The sequence below is a fragment of the Lissotriton helveticus genome, chromosome 2_1, assembly GCF_964261635.1.
Source record: "Lissotriton helveticus chromosome 2_1, aLisHel1.1, whole genome shotgun sequence".
NCBI classification, from domain to species: domain Eukaryota; kingdom Metazoa; phylum Chordata; class Amphibia; order Caudata; family Salamandridae; genus Lissotriton; species Lissotriton helveticus.
In genome coordinates, this window is record NC_136059.1 from 42,887,969 (window position 1) to 42,905,657 (window position 17,689).

A 17,689-nucleotide genomic window follows, 5' to 3' on the forward strand; every position below is an offset into this window, starting at 1 on the left:
TTCGATACGGTCAGCCATGCTACTCTGCTGAACCGTCTCCAGAACATCGGAGTCTCGGGTAACGCATTAAGGTGGTTCAGTTCCTTCCTGGCTGATAGATCTTTCCAGATCATTGATGGGAACACAACATCTACCAGCAAGCCTCTTAGCTGTGGAGTTCCGCAGGGCTCATCGCTGAGCCCTGTACTGTTCAACGCATATATGAAACCACTGGCTGGGGTAGTAGAACCGTACGGCATCCAAATTGTGTCGTACGCCGACGACACCCAGCTAGTGGTTTCATTGGCCCAAGAGAACGGTGGGCAAGCCTCAGCCGGCCTGTTGAACTGCTTGGAGAGCGTGAGGGAATGGATGACCAACTCCTCCCTCAAACTGAACGGAGGAAAGACTGAACTTATGCTCCTGGGTCCAGCCTCACCACTATCTTTTTCTTCCTTGTGGCCCGCTGGCCTAGGGGCACCTCCTACCCCCAAGGACAGTGTTAAGAGCTTGGGAGTCTGGTTAGACCACAAACTCTCCTTCTCCACTCAGGCCACCAAGTTGTCTGCCACCTGTTTTGGACTATTAAGAACGCTGAGGAAGGTCCTGCCACTTCTACCTCTGGATGCCAAGAAGGTGGCGGTACAAGGCCTCATCCAGTCCCGTTTGGACTCAAACAACGCCCTATACCTAGGGGCGCCTGAGATGACTCTCCCAAAGCTACAGGTGGTACAAAACTGCGCAGCACGTACCATACTCCAAATTCCAAGGTCTCAGTCCGTCAGACAGGGACTGAGAAGCCTACATTGGCTGCCTGTGAGACAGAGAGTGGCATTCAAGGCTCTGTGCATCACACATCGGGCCTTCTGGAAGACCGGATCAGCAATCAACGCCAGCCTTGTCACCCCCTACCACCCTAATAGGAACCTCCGGTCTACCGGTGCTTTTCTGGCAGCGGTACCCAGAGTAAAGAGAGCCAGGTCCGGGGGCAGGATGTTCTCGCTGAACGCCGCCAAGCTTTGGAATGCCCTCCCCCTTGCTCTTCGATCCACACCCGACCTGCTGTCATTCCGCAGGAAACTGAAAACCATACTATTCATGAAGCCCCTCTAGTTCCCCGTGTGCTCTGCCACGTCTCTGTCTATAATCAGCGCTTGGACGCCCCTGGGCAGCAACTGCGCTTAACAAATCGATAAATAAAATAAATAATAAATAGAGGAGGGTGCCTCTGAGTGTGGTGTTGGGGTCGATGTGGATCTGGAAGTGAAGGTGTTCAGAGCTGGCGAGATTGGCGTCAGAGCTGGTTGAGATGTGGATTGATTTCTTATGGACGATGGCGATTCCTCCTCCTGTTTGGCCGGTACGGTCCTTGCGAATGATCTTATAGTCTTCAGGGATGGCAATGGTGATGTCTGGGGCGGAGGAAGCGTTCATCCATGTTTCCGTTAGGAAAGCGACGTCCGGAGAGGTGGTGTCTAGAAGATTCCATAGGTCAATGGCGTGCCTGCGGACCGAGCGGGTGTTGAGCATGATGCATTGTAGGTGGTTGGGGTCGGGAATCTGTGGTGTGGTCGCAGCGAGATGTTGTCGGTGCCGATGAATTTGCAGGAGTAGCAAGAGAAAGGTCCATGGATGTGTCCAGGAGCGGCTTGGACGCAGTTGGGGGCGCGACCGGGGTTAAGGGCTAGGAGGGTGGCGGCATCGTAGGTAATGCGGGAGGGCAGGGCAGCGCGAGGGCCAGGGGGTCTGGCGCTGGCGCGGTCCAGGCGCGGACGGGCGCAGACGGGCTTACCTTTGGCGCACCTTCGGCGCGGATTGGGCGCGATCGCTGCGCGTGAAGGCTGCGCGCGGGAACTACTGTCATATAAGGAAGAGGAGGGGGGAGGGGCGAGGGCGGCTCAGCTGGGAGGCGTGGCGGGCTCAAGGGAACAACAACAACAACAAAATCAAAATGGAGGGGAGGGGAGGGCAGAGCAGGGCGCCGGGGGATAACACACGAGGTCAATTTCACAATGCGCAGGTAAATATCAGAGCGAGCAAGCAAGCAGCCAGTAAAGCAGTGACCAAGCGATGAAAAACGCTAATGAATCCTGGCGCTGTCGAAATAAATAAATAAACACTGAAACGCTATAGAATCCTTGCGCTATTGAAATAAATAAATAAACAACACTGAAACGCTATACAATCCTGGCGCTGTTTAAATAAATAAGCAACACTTCGTAAGAAAGCAGCTTTGTAGTACGATACCGCCTTTCAGCAAGCAGACGTGGGAGCGACCACTCAAGGCAGGAGCGAGGAGTGGATCACGGCGCTGCGAGGTCAGAGGGCGCTCTAAATTGGTAGTGGGAGGGCGGCTCAGCTGGGAGGCGTGGCGGGCTCAAGGGAACAACAACAACAACAAAATCAAAATGGAGGGGAGGGCAGAGCAGGGCGCCGGGGGATAACACACGAGGGCAATTTCGCAATGCGCAGGTAAATATCAGAGCGAGCAAGCAAGCAGCCAGTAAATCCGCTCGCCCGGCGTTGAGGGCACTGCACTGGCTCCCTGTGAGAGACAGGGTGAAATTTAAGTCACTTTGTATCGCTCACAAAGTCCTTCACGGGGTAGGTCCACCTATTCTGGGGGAGATGGTCCAGCCCTACAAGGCCCCTCGCTCTCTTCGCTCTGACGATCAGCATCTCCTTCGGGTTGGCAGGGTGAAGAAGGCAAGAACGGGTGGCAGAAGGTTTTCAATAAATGTGGCCTCTCTGTGGAACTCGTTGCCCCTACAACTGCGCTCGGAAGCTAGTCTGCTTCGGTTTCGAAAACTTTTAAAAACTTTTCTGTTTTCTGTTTAATCCCCTCATTTTTTAGGAGTGTTATGTTCTGGTAAGCGCTGGGATGCCTATAGGTAACCAGGCGCTATACAAAACTCAGAATAATAATAATAATAATAATTTGACACTGGTTGTTGCGCCTGATGGACATCAGCTATAACTGTACTGTGCGCCTCAACACTGGGATTTTGATCATTGACGGAGGGTGGAGAGGCCCTGCAATGGAGGCTGCTTAAAGGTTGGTTTGTATGGGGGGGGACAGTTGGTCAAGATGGACAAGTTCTGCTGTTGAACGGGTATTGGGCCTACAATTGGGTCGTGCTGGTCACCAGGGGACGAGGAGACCTGCGTTCCCTGGGGGATAATAGCCCTCTTCATAGACTTGGGGGTGTCAATAGAGTTTAGAGCTACATCATTTTTAGTTCCCCATGCATCTATTGATGTTTTTAGATTGGAAATACTTTTCAATCCATCTCTCAGTTCAGATTTTAAGAGCTCCGGTTTCAGCGCTAGAGCCCAACCCGGGGGCTCGGAATTTTTTCTTATCGCAAGCATCCAGATGGCTGCCCCCTGCAATGATAGTGGGCAGGGTCCCTAAAGAATGCCCCTCGTGCGGTCCCCCCTAACAATGTTCTTCTTCTAAGAGGCTCCTTTCCTTTTCCCCCTCCCTCCCTTGTCCAGCCTGCTGGTTCTCATTGTGACTAGATTTGCTTGAGCAGGAGGTAAATCTGGGGAAATGGAAGGAGCTTGTTGTTGAGATGCCGCAGCGGTAACTAACTCCACCAACTGGGTTATACTAGGCATTCTTGGAGTAGGAGACAGACGCCTCTCTGTGCGTTCAATTTCGCAGGAAACCTGTTGCAACATTCTATCGATCGCAGTAGGCTGTGGTATAGAGGTTTGGTTAGGGGGTTTCTGTCTAGTATTGGGCCATGGACGGGGAGGAGTGGTCTTCCCCACGACTATTTCCTTTCTTGTGCAAAGCAAGGCCTATGGTTAAACAAGCATTTGCAATGCAATCGGTCTCGCCTTTGGGACCGTATATGTATTTAGGTATGCAGCACATTAGCCTGGGTGCTGAAACAGTTACTTTCTGTGTGATTGTGTTCTCACCAGTTGGCATTGCCTTTCAATGTCCTTGCATCAATCACCACAGCTTAATTGTCACGTTAAACTTTAAGCATAGCACCTTCTCTGATCAGAGGCTGGGTATTTAATCGTTGAGACACAATTCATTTGATTTCATTAGAAAACTTTATTTCAGTCAAAGACCATAAAAGTAGCAGAAAATATAAAAATACTTCACATCACTGAAAGCAATTCACAGCAGCAATTCGAATAGCATGATTTAGAAAGTTCAATAATCTGATACCAAAACACTGATATCTCCCACAAACCACTACTAAATCACTATGTTCCATTAGCTGCAACCCCTGCATTCCATTTCTGTTCTAGGTGCTCAGCACATACATACACACACAACTGCACATTGACTTTATTTTTTCTCTGCTTCAAAACCTGGTATCACATCCACTAGTGAAGGGAAGATAGACAGAACCATTGCGCAAGCAGTGCGCGTCTTCACGAAGCATGCACTTGTAGGTCTTAAAATTAAAAAAGTTAAATTCTCTAACGATGTTATGGTTTAACTACAGATAAGATGAATCGCAGAACTAGAAAGTAGAAGTGCCAACAGGGCTATTAATTTACAAGCCCCTTGTCTGGTTAACTCGTACAAGAAACTGCAACTGCTTACATGAACTCGGATCTCAGAAGGCTCTGGTAATTCATGCTGCTACAAATATTGGACTGACAATTCAATGTAAATCAAAGTAAGTGTAAATCATAATATGATTTGCTGAATGTGAGGCGAATCCTGCGAGATTGTTACTCATAACTTACTCACGTTGTAAGTAATACTTGCAAATAGAAGGTCTGAATAATTGAGAAGGCTTTTTATTTCATGCTTCATTTTGTGGCTAAAGGTTGTAAAACTTAAGTATGTCACACACAAAAACGCAATTAGAACACAAAAACGCAATTAGGTGCAAATACCTCTTGGGGATAACACAGGTTTTCCGTATTTAGGCTTAAGTGTTAATTGATTTACAGAAAAGCATTATATAGACGATTTAAAATTGCCTGCAGCTGCGATAAACAAATTTTAAATAGCGCTTTATCTGAGCACCGGACACAAGAACATTCATTTTTTTTGTTTTAGGCACGGGGAGATTAACTGTTTTTTGCCCAAATTAACAGGTTGGGGACGAGGGTCGAACCTTGGCTTCAAGCACCAAAGTCGGCAGCTCTAGTCGTATGACCACATCCTTGCTTTTCTATGTTTAGAACGGGTGAAGTGAGTAGTGTCAAATGTATAACTGACTTAAAACGGTCCATAGACGAAGACCCACACGATTTAAGGGAGAAGAGATCATTAATGACTATAAAGACAGTTGAAGAAGTCGTTTACGGGGACACTAGAGAAACGAGGGCTGCTAGCAGCTCGTTAATGCAGGACTGGCGCAGGTCTCCACCTCCGAGCCATAATGAGAGTTAAGAGGACGGGTCACGGGTGTAATGTGGCGTGGTGGATGGCACGGTACGACTGGGCCAGGACAGATAGAAAGATGTAGTAAGAGGGAGGCAGACCTTGAGAATATTGAGACGATACACACAAACTAGTAATCTGATTGAGACACCACACCTGAACACCGTTACTCTTAACGAGATGCATATTGAGAGTCGGCGGGTTAGAGAACACTTTCTCGCAACCCTGCACGGTGCAGAGGATGTTACTTTACCCCTCCTGTGTCAAGTTAGTAATAGACGGCTTCACAATCTCTCAACGCTCGCAGGAGAAATCGGCCCGAACCCGCCTGCTTCCACTTGGGCTGGAGAGCGCCTTGAGAGAGAGCGTGACGCCGTGAGCGTGCGTTCCGTGCGGCTCGCGCGTTCACAGACCGGTGTCTGCTCATGCACCGGTCTGTGGCCACTTGGGGAGGGAAGTTGACGACAATAAGGCTCTCTAGCGGCAGCGCTTTGCGCTGCAACGCTAGGCGAGCCCTAAAAAACACAGTTGTAGATAATTTGCTGTGCTGCAACAATGTAAAGACCCCATTAAATTAGACTATCACAAGTACAGTGGAAGTATTAGTTCTCAAGAACCCAAGTTCATAAGTCGGCGGGTTAGAGAACACTTTCTCGCAACCCTGCACGGTGCAGAGGATGTTACTTTACCCCTCCTGTGTCAAGTTAGTAATAGACGGCTTCACAATCTCTCAACGCTCGCAGGAGAAATCGGCCCGAACCCGCCTGCTTCCACTTGGGCTGGAGAGCGCCTTGAGAGAGAGCGTGACGCCGTGAGCATGCGTTCCGTGCGGCTCGCGCGTTCACAGACCGGTGTCTGCTCGTGCACCGGTCTGTGGCCACTTGGGGAGGGAAGTTGACGACAATAAGGCTCTCTAGCGGCAGCGCTTTGCGCTGCAATGCTAGGCGAGCCCTAAAAAACACAGTTGTAGATAATTTGCTGTGCTGCAACAATGTAAAGACCCCATTAAATTAGACTATCACAAGTACAGTGGAAGTATTAGTTCTCAAGAACCCAAGTTCATAAGTTGTCCCGCAAAGGCCAAAGTCCATAAGGTCGTACCCACTACACAGGTGAAAGGGGGGTGGGCCAGCCCAGTCTCATACAGTCTCTGGCGGGCAGAGATGGGCCCACCCTTGGCCCGCACATGTGCCGTGTTGCGGGAGGCTTGGGTGGTTTTAATCTCGCCTTCGAGCGCGATTTCTTGCACGTCGCGCCAGGTGCCGCTGAAGGATGCTGGGAAATGTGGTCCGTCCAGCCGTTCCCCTCACGGCCTGCGGACAGGCAGAGCGCTGGTGGTAGCCGTTTCCCTCACGGCGGACTGGGAGAAGAAGCAGTGTCTCACGGCCGTAGGGTTAGTTGGCTTGGGCAGAGACAAAAATATATTTTAGGGGACTGTGTTTTGATTAATTTCAGAGATAAAAGGGCTGTCCAACATATTCATCAATTGCAACCGGAGGTGTACAAGCACTCCCTTTGGGCTTTTCTATCCCCCAAGCCCTCTCTTAGAAAGAGTGGACAGTATGTATAAAAAAATGGGAAAAGCGTGCCCAGAGTAATGCGCCACCACATATAGTACAAGAGTGGGGTAATAGGGAGCAATTCAACATCCCTGTAAACAATCGCTTCAGCACCCTGCACTTGGTAGATTGACTAGCTCCCAGGTATGAAAACTTGAGCATGGTCTCAAAATTTCCCACCAAATTCCATTACTTAGAAGGTACTAATCTTGGTAAACAATCGCCAGCAAAACCTCCTAAGATTATTCTTCCGGCTGGAGACCTGAGTGTACCCAATCCTCTTCCAGGAAATTCAGTCCACTCTACACAGGTACATATAGGGCATCGAGAGCAGGCATATACCCTCCTCACTAATACACAGCAGAGTGGGCCTCCTATACAGAATAGTTCTGGTTGTCATTTAAATCCACAGCAGAGTGGGACTTTCATACTGAACACCAAGATCGTATCCTGGAACATAGCAGGCCTAAGTTCAAAAATGGATCTCCCAGACTAGGGAGCCTATATAGATACCCATGAGATCTGCCTGTTTCAGGAAATCTGATCAAGGAACCTCCTACATAGAGTGGGGTATGTAGCATACTCTACCCCAGCTGTACAGGGGCCCAGGGGAGACCCTCTGGTGGCCTCTGCACCTGGGTTGGTATACATATGGGCTGTAGAATCAAAGTGATAGAAACATTGTCCCCTGACATCCAGTGTATTCTTTTGATATTCTTTAATAATATGATAATAGCTGTCATAAATATTTACTCACTGCCAGTGAAACAAGGGCTGACATTGCAGGTTTTAGACTGTTTGGCAACTTTCTTACCCACACTGCCCGAGACCTCGCACATAATAATTGGGGGGGATTTTAATTGCCACTTTGAACCTTTAAACGGCCTAAACACCCCCATCACTAGTGAGGTGGACGCTGTTTGTCAATCCCTGATTGTAACACTTACCCGGTCAGGAGTTGGACCACCATAGTCCTGCAGATGAACTTTCCTACCCTTACAAACTTGCTAAGGGCATGTAATGGCCGTTTCCCATCCGACAGTCTGGCACCCCTACCTATAACCTGGTGCAACCGTAACAGCAGATGGCATAAATACTCTGGAGCACCCATATCCCAAAGGATGCCCCAAAGCTGGTCACGCTGCACCATATCGAATGCGGATTTAAGATCCACGAAGGTTAGGTAAAGGCTGCCACCCTCCAAAGACACTTTTCCAATGGATCAGTTACAGTCTGAATAACTGGTCAATTATTGAAATTTTGCTTTTAAAACCCGCTTGAAGGGGAGTTAAGATGTTTTGATCGTCAATCCATGACTGCAACCGACCCAAAAGAAAGTGAGCAAATAACTTTTGCGTCCCGTCGATTAAACTTATTGGGGGGTAATTAGCAGGGTTAAGCGGGGAGCCCTTCTTGTAGATAGGGATGATTTCTGCGCCTGCCCGTGTTGGAGGAAGTTCCATACCTTGAAGGATGGCATTAAATAGCACCCTTAGATAGGGAACCCACACTGATCCTTCATTCTTGAATAAGTCGGCAGGTATTTTATCCAGACCTGGCGCTTTGCCTGGGAGAATTTTTCCCAATGCTGCGGTGACTTCCTTTACAGTGCAAAGGGGAGCATTAGTATCCAAGGGGGTATTATGCTCAATAAGGTGCATGGCTGGTGCATCTCCTGCCACAGGTCTGATGTATAATGTTTGAAAGTGCATCCTCCAGACTTCCTCCCCTAGGTTCGGTTCCTATTGCCCAGTTGCCTTTGGATTTCCCAGTACTCACTAGGTTCCAAAAGCCTCTCGTATCTCTATTCTCTAGGGCCGTTTTAATTGCGTCCCATTTGTCTAATTCCCATGTTGACTTTGCTTCCACAACCCTTTTTTTGTATACTGCCCTGGTTTCTTTAGTGCGAATAATATCCTTCTCTTTAACCGCTGTCAGCAGGGCACTTTTAGCATCCCTGCATGTTTTAATATACCAGGAGTGATTATTTGTGGAGCCTGAATTATTTTTCAAGATGGCCTGCCCAGGGTGTAGGTCAACCGAAGAGTCAGATCTTCATGTTCTTCTCTTCTGTCCGGCTTATAGAAGGCCAAGGTCCAAATGGGTGTTCCAGTTGTGTAAAAACCTGGGAATCAGAGATTATACTGAGGCCTACAGTCTATTAAAATATGAGAACCACCCATTATTTGTCTTTGCATCTTCTAGATTCTTACTTGCGATGTGGCACACACGTAGATCCGTCATCAAGACCCAGAGCTCCCTTATCAGCTAAGAGGGCCTCTTAAATGTGCTTGCTGCTATTTTAAAATTTCCCATGACTGAATCTGTAATTCCCACCTATTCTTTTTTAGCTTTTTAAATTGTCTTTATTGGACTTTTAACTCTATTTATTGCAACGCTCTTATATAATTTTAACATGTGTATATTTGTCCTGTTTTTTGTAGTAGAATTCTTGTCCTTTTCCATTGCGATGTCCTTGCTTCCAGTCGGGTTTACACTCAGTACGAGTGATTACTGCAGGTCTTGCAGACAGCGCATGCTCACTGATGCTCGACTTAAAAACAAGTAGCATTTAAAGTTTTTTGTATAGCACACAAAGCGCTTAGTAACTCAGGAGCTGCTTTCCTAAAAAACAAAAACTCCTGGAACATCCCTAATAAGCCACTTCAATCAAGCACACCCAGAAAAGTGTCAGTGGGGCTAATTCACAAAAACCTCCTGGGGTGGCAGGAGTGTCTCTTATGTTACTTCTCGTCTCTGGAATCAGATGCCTTGGCACCGGGGACACCAGCCCAATTTCCTCGACTTTAGAAAATGGTTTAAAACCTCTCCCTTTTAGATTAGACACTAGGTGGAGAGTGGAGACAGCTCTCTCTCCTTCTAGAAAAGGCAGCGCCAAGATGCCCACGGACAAACCGCGCACTTTACAAACTTTACTTCAAACCAAATCATATAGATATGGCTTAATTAGTTTCAGAAGAACAATGTAAATGTCCAAGGACACCGGCCCTTTTGCCTCTTTTTGGAACGGGAGGAAACATATGTGCTCAACAGAAGGCTCTCCACCCACCTATTGGGGTACTAGAATAGTCTGCTGACCCTCATTCCACTACATCGCAGAGAGACTCCCCAGTGCGCATATGATAGCATGCACAATTTTACTCTTGCTATGGCCAGCACAGTAACAGCAATCACATGCCAGTGTCAGCAGGGGCAAGACCTAATTTGCATAGGGCACACCCCCAATAAAGTTCATCACACACCACCCAGTGTAGCTGAGCAGGGAGCTGTACCTGTGTCTATAATGGGTGCAATTCTTGACCAAGAAGCAAGTGGTTACTTATCAGAGTCAGCATCAGAGATTCTAGTTTTCAAATGCATTTTTATAGGTTTAAAAAAAGCTGAACACCCAGCAGAGCACTTCCCAAGAAGGTTTGTATTGTAGCTCGTGTTGTAGGTAGACCACTGTGGTGTGTGGAATCTGGTCAACAACAGATTACAGAAGCTATGTTTAAAGATGTGGAAATCAACCTCTGCTGTTGTCTACGATATTAGAAATTACATGTAGGAATAATATAAGTGTCTAGAAGCTTTATTTAGTTACAATGAAATTAAAACAGCACGACGAACCCTTGATGGCATTTTTTTGCTTACCAGTCCTTTTGACTTCGCGACCTATATGTTCTGACTCCTCAAAGTGCGTGATTTGCTCAATAGCAAAGTTAGCCATAATTCTAAGCACCGCCTCCATCCAGACCTACTTAATAGATGAACTGACACATCTCGGTGCCTCAGGTCACATACCTGTTCACGTGGTTGAGGTTGGTTGCCTGGCTAGGCTCCCTGGTCGAAGTGCTGATGGACCTCTGCATGGAAGATGACTTGGATTCCACATCAACCAGCACCCCTTGAAACTTTTCCCAAGTCCGTGGAACCCCAAAGAAGACAGTGGGTCGCACCTCCTTCAGTGTGTCAAACAGGGAATCCTGGGACTGGAGAGAGGACAGAGTGAGTTGTCTGCAGCATCCAAAAATGTTTCCCTTTATTGAATACTCTCGCTTTCGTAGGCTTATGATATGAATTATCCCTTAGAATTATAGCTAAAGTTGCTCTTATCTAGCACTTGTTTTTTGGACCAGGAGAAAAGAGCTGGCATTGTGAGACCAGGTTTACAGACCAATCAAAGCGTAATCTAAGAAATGATGTATTCAAAAATAAAAATCCATTTTAAACCACAAAAGCCGCACATAGACCCAAAAGGACAACGTTATAAAACCCCCACATGCAACAATGTCCTATCAGGTATCATTAGAGATCATACTTCATGATTTATACAATACCAGTATTTAAGGTATTGTACGGCGCCACGTCAAATAAACAGGAGAGGATACGACCAAATTAATCACTTTTACTCAAAGGATTATCTTTATCCTACGTATTTAACTGCTGAATGCATATTCATTAAAACAAGATTGCACGGGAAAGACGCGGAATTGCTCAATAAAATGCAGACAGCCATCTTTAAATCCACCTTCCAAATTCAACGGGGAGCTTCACCAGCGCAGATGAGATTGGAATTTGGAATAATAAATGAAATAGTGGGAAGAAAGTACGCAAATATAAAGTACTGGTATAGCTTGAAACAGAACATAGCAACCTCAGATCTGCATCAAGCATTGTGGGAAGAGATAAAAAATGATGTTAAATCCCCACACAACCAGTACCTTGAAAAGGCCATAACTGAGACTGGAACAAGAAATCTCTGGGATCTGAATTTGCCTTATCCAGTGTTTAAACAAGCCATAAACAAGTCAACAAAATTCCATTCTCTTCTACTCGACAAAGCCACGTTCAGCACAAGAAAACACGCTTGGATGGTCATATCAAACTATAAAACTCTCACTGCAGCCCCATATCAAACAATTAAATTCCCGGCTTGCAAAAAACAAAAGTTAATGGGGCTCCGTCTGGGAAACTTTCCATCAACTATGGACCAACCAACTTGGCCACACGACGGACCCAAAACCTGTAGATTATGTGGGAGCAGCAAGGAGGACTTTACTCATCTAATTTGTATCTGACCGAATTTAGCCCAAGCACGAGCAGTCTTCTTAAAAAGGGCAATGAACGAACGAGGCATAAGAACGTGTAGATCCGCGATTATGTCAACTTTGAATCCAACAGACACCCGTTTGAACTGTTTACTATTAAAGTTCCTCATTGCTCACGCTCAAGCGTTAAAACATAACAAGGCACCCGGACCACATAATGACAACAAAACTGCGGTAGCGCAATGAGAGGGCTCTTTTGAACTGAATAAATATCAGAACTCTTGGAACTATAAACAACATGGATTGCTTAATTGTTTTTTAACAACAAATTTTAGCACTAGACTTAGAATGAATTAATAGAGAATTTATCCATATAAAATGAATTTTAAATGAGTAGTTGATTTTATAAAATTGTATTGTTATGGTTTTAATTAACTGAAACAATAACAACTTTCATTTCATTTCATTAAAACAAGTGAAATGAGTGCTCAGTGTAGTTTGAACACACAGTTTGTGCAAAGGCACAAAAAAGAGGGTGTCACAATAAAATCAAGAGAATGGAGAAAAGAACCCAGTAACCTGTGTGGATTCTGTAGTAATGAAGAAATTAAAGTCCCAGATTACACAAACAGATTTCCTCACTGTCAGAAATGGGGTTGCCAATTCTACAGGGGGTAGCATGGAGCAGAGCGGGCAGGCCAAACTTCAGAGGACATGTGTGAAGCATTCACGCAGTACAAACAGACGACACGCCAGGCACACCACAAAAGAGACGAGACACTGCTTCTGGTTGGAAAAAGATTAAGTTGTGTATTGTCTCCAACCTGCAAAGGTAAACACAATAATAGCAGTAATCACAAAAAAGGCGCTAACTGGCGCCAGGGCAATGAATGCCAGGGGGGATTATTTACATGGGAAATGGGAAAAGAATAAAAGGTAAGTAAGTCCAGCTGAAATAAAAAGAATGTTATCAAATACATGAAACACAGGGTCAATATTGCAGGGCAAACACAGGCATTAATCCTTGGCAGCAGGCATTAAGCTTAACATAACCCATTAGGTATGACGACCCAGCATACCTTGCATCAGCATCCCCTGCAAAAAGAACCTCACGCACCTAGCATCAACACCTGGCATAGGGCAGAGCAGGCCTAAATTATGGGGCAGGAAACACATCTACCAGGGGGCATGAAACCTTTAGCAGGATATTCAGCATACAATAAACATTAGGCGCAAGAGCGCATCATGCCTGAACAGGTAACATGAAAACACTAGGCCCGGGACCTGCATGGCTTGTAATCCCCTCTCCCCCTTCCTTTAGCTGGGGGAGGGGCCCTCACAAAATCAACCAGAGTTAACAGGGCCCAGCTACAGTTCTCCCGGGGAGGGGCGGCTGTGAAAAGCAACAGCGCTATTCAGGATTGGGTACCAGGGCCACAGGTGAGCCAGTAGCGCTTCAAAGGGGCACAGCGCTTCCACAATAAACAGTTCTCCGGGGCCCCACAGCGCTTCAAGGCGGCACATCACTTTGGGGGCTCAGTCCTCCGGATACAGCGCTTAGAGTACACAGCAGCGCTCACAGCGCTTGGGCCAGCAGCAGTTCCCATGGCAATACAGCACTTAACACACAGCTTCAAGATTGTGGCGCTTATGGGGCAGACAGCTTCTCAAGCCCCAGCGCTTGGAGGCTCAATGCTTCTTGCAGTCCCAGGCAGTATAGCGCTTGACAGGGGCACAACAGGCAGCAAAACTCCCGGCCCGCAGCTCCTTGAGGGCACAATCTTCCTCACACAGTGCTTCTGCAGCACAGCGCTTCCAAGAGACACACAGCGCTTTACGATTGTGGCGCTTAGGGGGGCAGCCAACTTCTCAAGCCCCAGCGCCTAGCAGGTACAGCGCTCCCAGATTATAGCGCTTAGCAGGCAATCAGCAGGGCAGTCCTGGTCACAGCGCTCTAGGGACACAAGCAGTCTCCTGCAGGCCAGCGCTTTCAAGGACACAGCAGGCTGCAACAGTCCTGGGCAAGGTTAGCGCTTTGCAGGCACACAGCGCATCTTCTAGGCACAGCGATTTAGCACACAGCGCTTCCACTAGGCACAACACTTCCAGACGCACAGCGAAAAGGGGGCGGACAGTCCCAGCAGAAAGCCCCAAGGTAACTCTTCTCACCTCCTGGGGGGTCCAAGGTCCTCCTTCCCTTCCAGGCGCTTCTGGGTGCAGTGTTTGCGTGGCACAAGGTCCCGGCAGCTTCAGGGACCTAGGAGGGCCCTCCTTCTTCAGGGGCCCGGGGACAGAGCAGTAGGCACTACTGGGCCATGTCAGCAGGTAATGGGGGCATCATCAAAACAGGGTGGTAGGCTTTCACCATCCCCACTGCAGCGTGGCGCTCCTCCTACACAGCAGCCTGAACTCCTGAAGTAGGGCTTTACAAGCCCTGGGGACAGTAGGGGGGTTCTGGATGGGTGCAGGGTCCAGCACACAGGCCCAAGTGGCGGTATCCCCTGGCAGCAGGTCCCCTCACATTCATGTCCCAGCTCTGTCTCTGCTCATTACATCTCTACTGCTCTCCCTATACCAGAAAGCTTCTAGAAGGTCCCTCCAAATGCTGGGATTGCTGGGTACCAGACAACTAGACCGCTAACCCACCTCAGACAGGCGAACTAGTTCTAACTGGCTCAGGGGGAGGAGTAGAGCACCCTGGGTGCCAGGCTTTCCCTCCAAATGCAGGGGTGGCTGGGTACCTAACAACTAGACTGCTAACCTCCTGCAGTCAGGTGGCACAACGCACACCCATGGCAGCCATTTTAAAAACACAACATTTCACCAGGGTACATTTTACAATGGGGGAAATTGACAAGTGCTCACACCATTGCATGACATTACATATTAACAAGGTGTCTCACACCACACATGGCCTATACAGGTTTATTACCATGGGGGAGACATTTCAAATTAGGGGGGCAAAAAGCGAAAAAGTTTGGGGGAAAAGGGCCAAGTCCAACACTCACATTGAAGTAATTAAAAGAAAGTCTCTCAGTCCAATGGTTGTCAAAGGCGTTTCGACCCGTATGTTATTGAAGGGTCAACTTCAGGACAAAGGCTAAATTAGATTGAGTACATTCAATCAGAGATGCTGCATAAAAGGGAGACTACAATTAGGTCCAATTATTCCATTAAGCAATCTATTCATTCATATCATCTTTATTCGATTTTGAAAACAAATCATAAAAGCACATTTAAAAAAAAGACTATTATATAACAATGTGCAGATATTAAAAGGATTAAAACTCATCATCACTAATCCATAATTCAATTCCACGAAAAAAAATCCCATAAATTCATTGAATACATAATTGATTTTTAGAGATCCTATATAAAACGAGTTATCCATCATTAAAAAGAAAGTCAAGAGATATATCTTTTTCTTAACCTTAAGGCCTGTATATTTAACATTTAAAACTGCTATGCAAATCACCGGTGAATCAAGGCGCTGTAAAAAATTAGACCATCCTTATATGATTTAGCAGAATTCCCTCTAAGCATGGGATGTAAGAAACCTGAGGGCAAATTAATATAAAATGCCTCATGGATTGGCAAGATAGCCCATCATAGTCACAGCTCGGCAATGAGGGAAACCAGGAACCCATAACTAAGAAGGTCCTTATGTAATAAATCGTATTTAGTCGCAGCCGTAAAAGAAAAATATATGCTCTGGGGCTTTAATCCACAAAAGGTAAGGTTCCAACCCATTGCTTGTAGCAATCAAAGTGTAATGCTGGACGGTTACCATTTTAATTGCTTTCTCCAGCCTTAAAGTATTTCTTAATTCAAAATATTGTGACTTAACCTGGGCTTTAAAAGAGGAGTTCATGTTGGCTCTATTTGCCTAAAAATTGATCAACCCAAGATCTTGTAGGGACTTCTTAACATAGTTGAGCCACGGGATAGCACATTATTCGTTTTGAGGCAGTCTTCCAACATATTCCTCGTAAACCTTAGCTCTAGCACAGACCATAGTTCACCCCACAATAGGATTGGTGACAATCTCAGCAAGTTCTCTAAAAACCCTAGGCCAACCTCATTGTGGGTTATGATATGTGATGTGGATTTCGTGAGACCGAAGAGTCTGGCCATAAACTTATTTTCAACTGATTGTAAGCCCATCCCAGAGGCAACACCCCCGCTCCATAAGCAGCCATAGACTGCCACTTACTTTGGTAAAGCATCCCTAGTTCCCTAGAAGGTCAGCTACCCAGTTTACTTGCAAACCTAGAAGTTGCATCACACAATGCTTCCAGTTGCTGACATCTTAGAGTCAGCAGTCTATTCCAACCCAAATTTGCAGAAAATAAAATGTCCAAATAGCTCAAAGTTGGGATCTTTATAACGGATATACCTCCCACCATACATTTCCTACTACAAGTGTTTTTAGGACCACTAGTCAATATATATGATTTTCTTAAATTAACCTCAAGTTTCAGATCCATCATAAAAGTATAATAACCATCATGTTGAGTTTGCAAACCATTTGCGGTGCGAGATAACAGCAACGCATTTTCTGAGTAAAGCAAGACCGGGTCGGGTTGCTCACCAATTTTAGGTACGTTGGGGGTTAATGTCTTTAAAGATGCATCCAGTGCATTAATATAAAATAGAAGAGAAAATGTGGCCAATATGCAGCCTTGTCTGACTCCCCTTGTAACGTGAATTGGAGATTTCAGGTCGCCCCACAGGGTATATCGAAACCTCATTTTGGTATTTTGATGCAACCCTTTCAAAATAAATAATAAGGAGGGATCGACACCTGCTTGCTCCATAATATCCCATAAATTGTCTCTATCCACTAGGTCAAATGCTGAAGAGAGGTCCATCCAGGCCATATGCATGGCCCCTCCCTTGACCTAAACATATTTGCCCAGTATTAGAGACAGATTTAGGTCCTGTTCATCAGGCTCATACCCAGACGGAACCCATATTAGGCCTCTGAGAATAAGGCTCCATTTCCCACCTATCTCCCTAAAGTCACCCTTCCAAAAGTCCATCAATCAATCAATCAAAATCAATATATGGTTATTCAATTTTATGACTTCATATATTTAAGGGATCATATTCAAGACACCTGAAAAAGTACTGCACAAAGTACCTACAGAATAAAACAGAATAATTAATGTAAGTAAATACATGTGTTCAACAAGTGAGAATATGTGAATATGTGCGGTGACACAGATCCATTAACTCATGTGTAGGTCTTGAAGTGAATCTAATCAATCCTGTAAACTGTGGGTGAGAATGGTTAAAAAAGTGTACCAAACAGGAGTTGGTTTAATGTAGGAAAAATTGACTCATCGCATAAGTACTTACTAGTAAAAGGCCAGAGTCATCAATCCAAATGGTGCAGGCAGAGAGATTTAGGGCCACATTTATAAGGAAATGGTACATGGCAGTGCCGTAGGTCTTTTTGCTGCGCTGCCCTACTGAAAGGGCAGGAATGCACCCTACTTCTGTCCTTTTTCCCATCGCTAGTGCACAATTTACGGCTAGTGCCAACGTAGGCACTCTTGCAACATGGTGCAATTTTCCTTCTATTGCAGGCAGGATTGTTTTTTGTGCAGGAAGGGACACCTCCGGGCACAAACACAATCCACAGAGGCATTTTCCTCTTTCCATGTGTGCTGCAGAAGAGAGCACACATGGAAAGAGGAAAAAACAAGAAGAAATAGAAATAATTCTCCTTG

The 17,689-nt window shown here is 46.2% G+C and overlaps 1 protein-coding gene across 1 annotated transcript in view; it reads right to left on the minus strand.

The window, feature by feature from the left end:
* Positions 1–17,689, minus strand: part of LOC144817688 (long-chain-fatty-acid--CoA ligase ACSBG2-like) — a 614,824-nt gene that overhangs the window by 250,307 nt on the left and 346,828 nt on the right. The window contains exon 8 of the mRNA XM_078674435.1: positions 10,708–10,895. Within this exon, the coding sequence (XP_078530561.1) occupies positions 10,708–10,895 (188 nt within the window). The remainder of the gene's footprint in view (positions 1–10,707; positions 10,896–17,689) is intronic.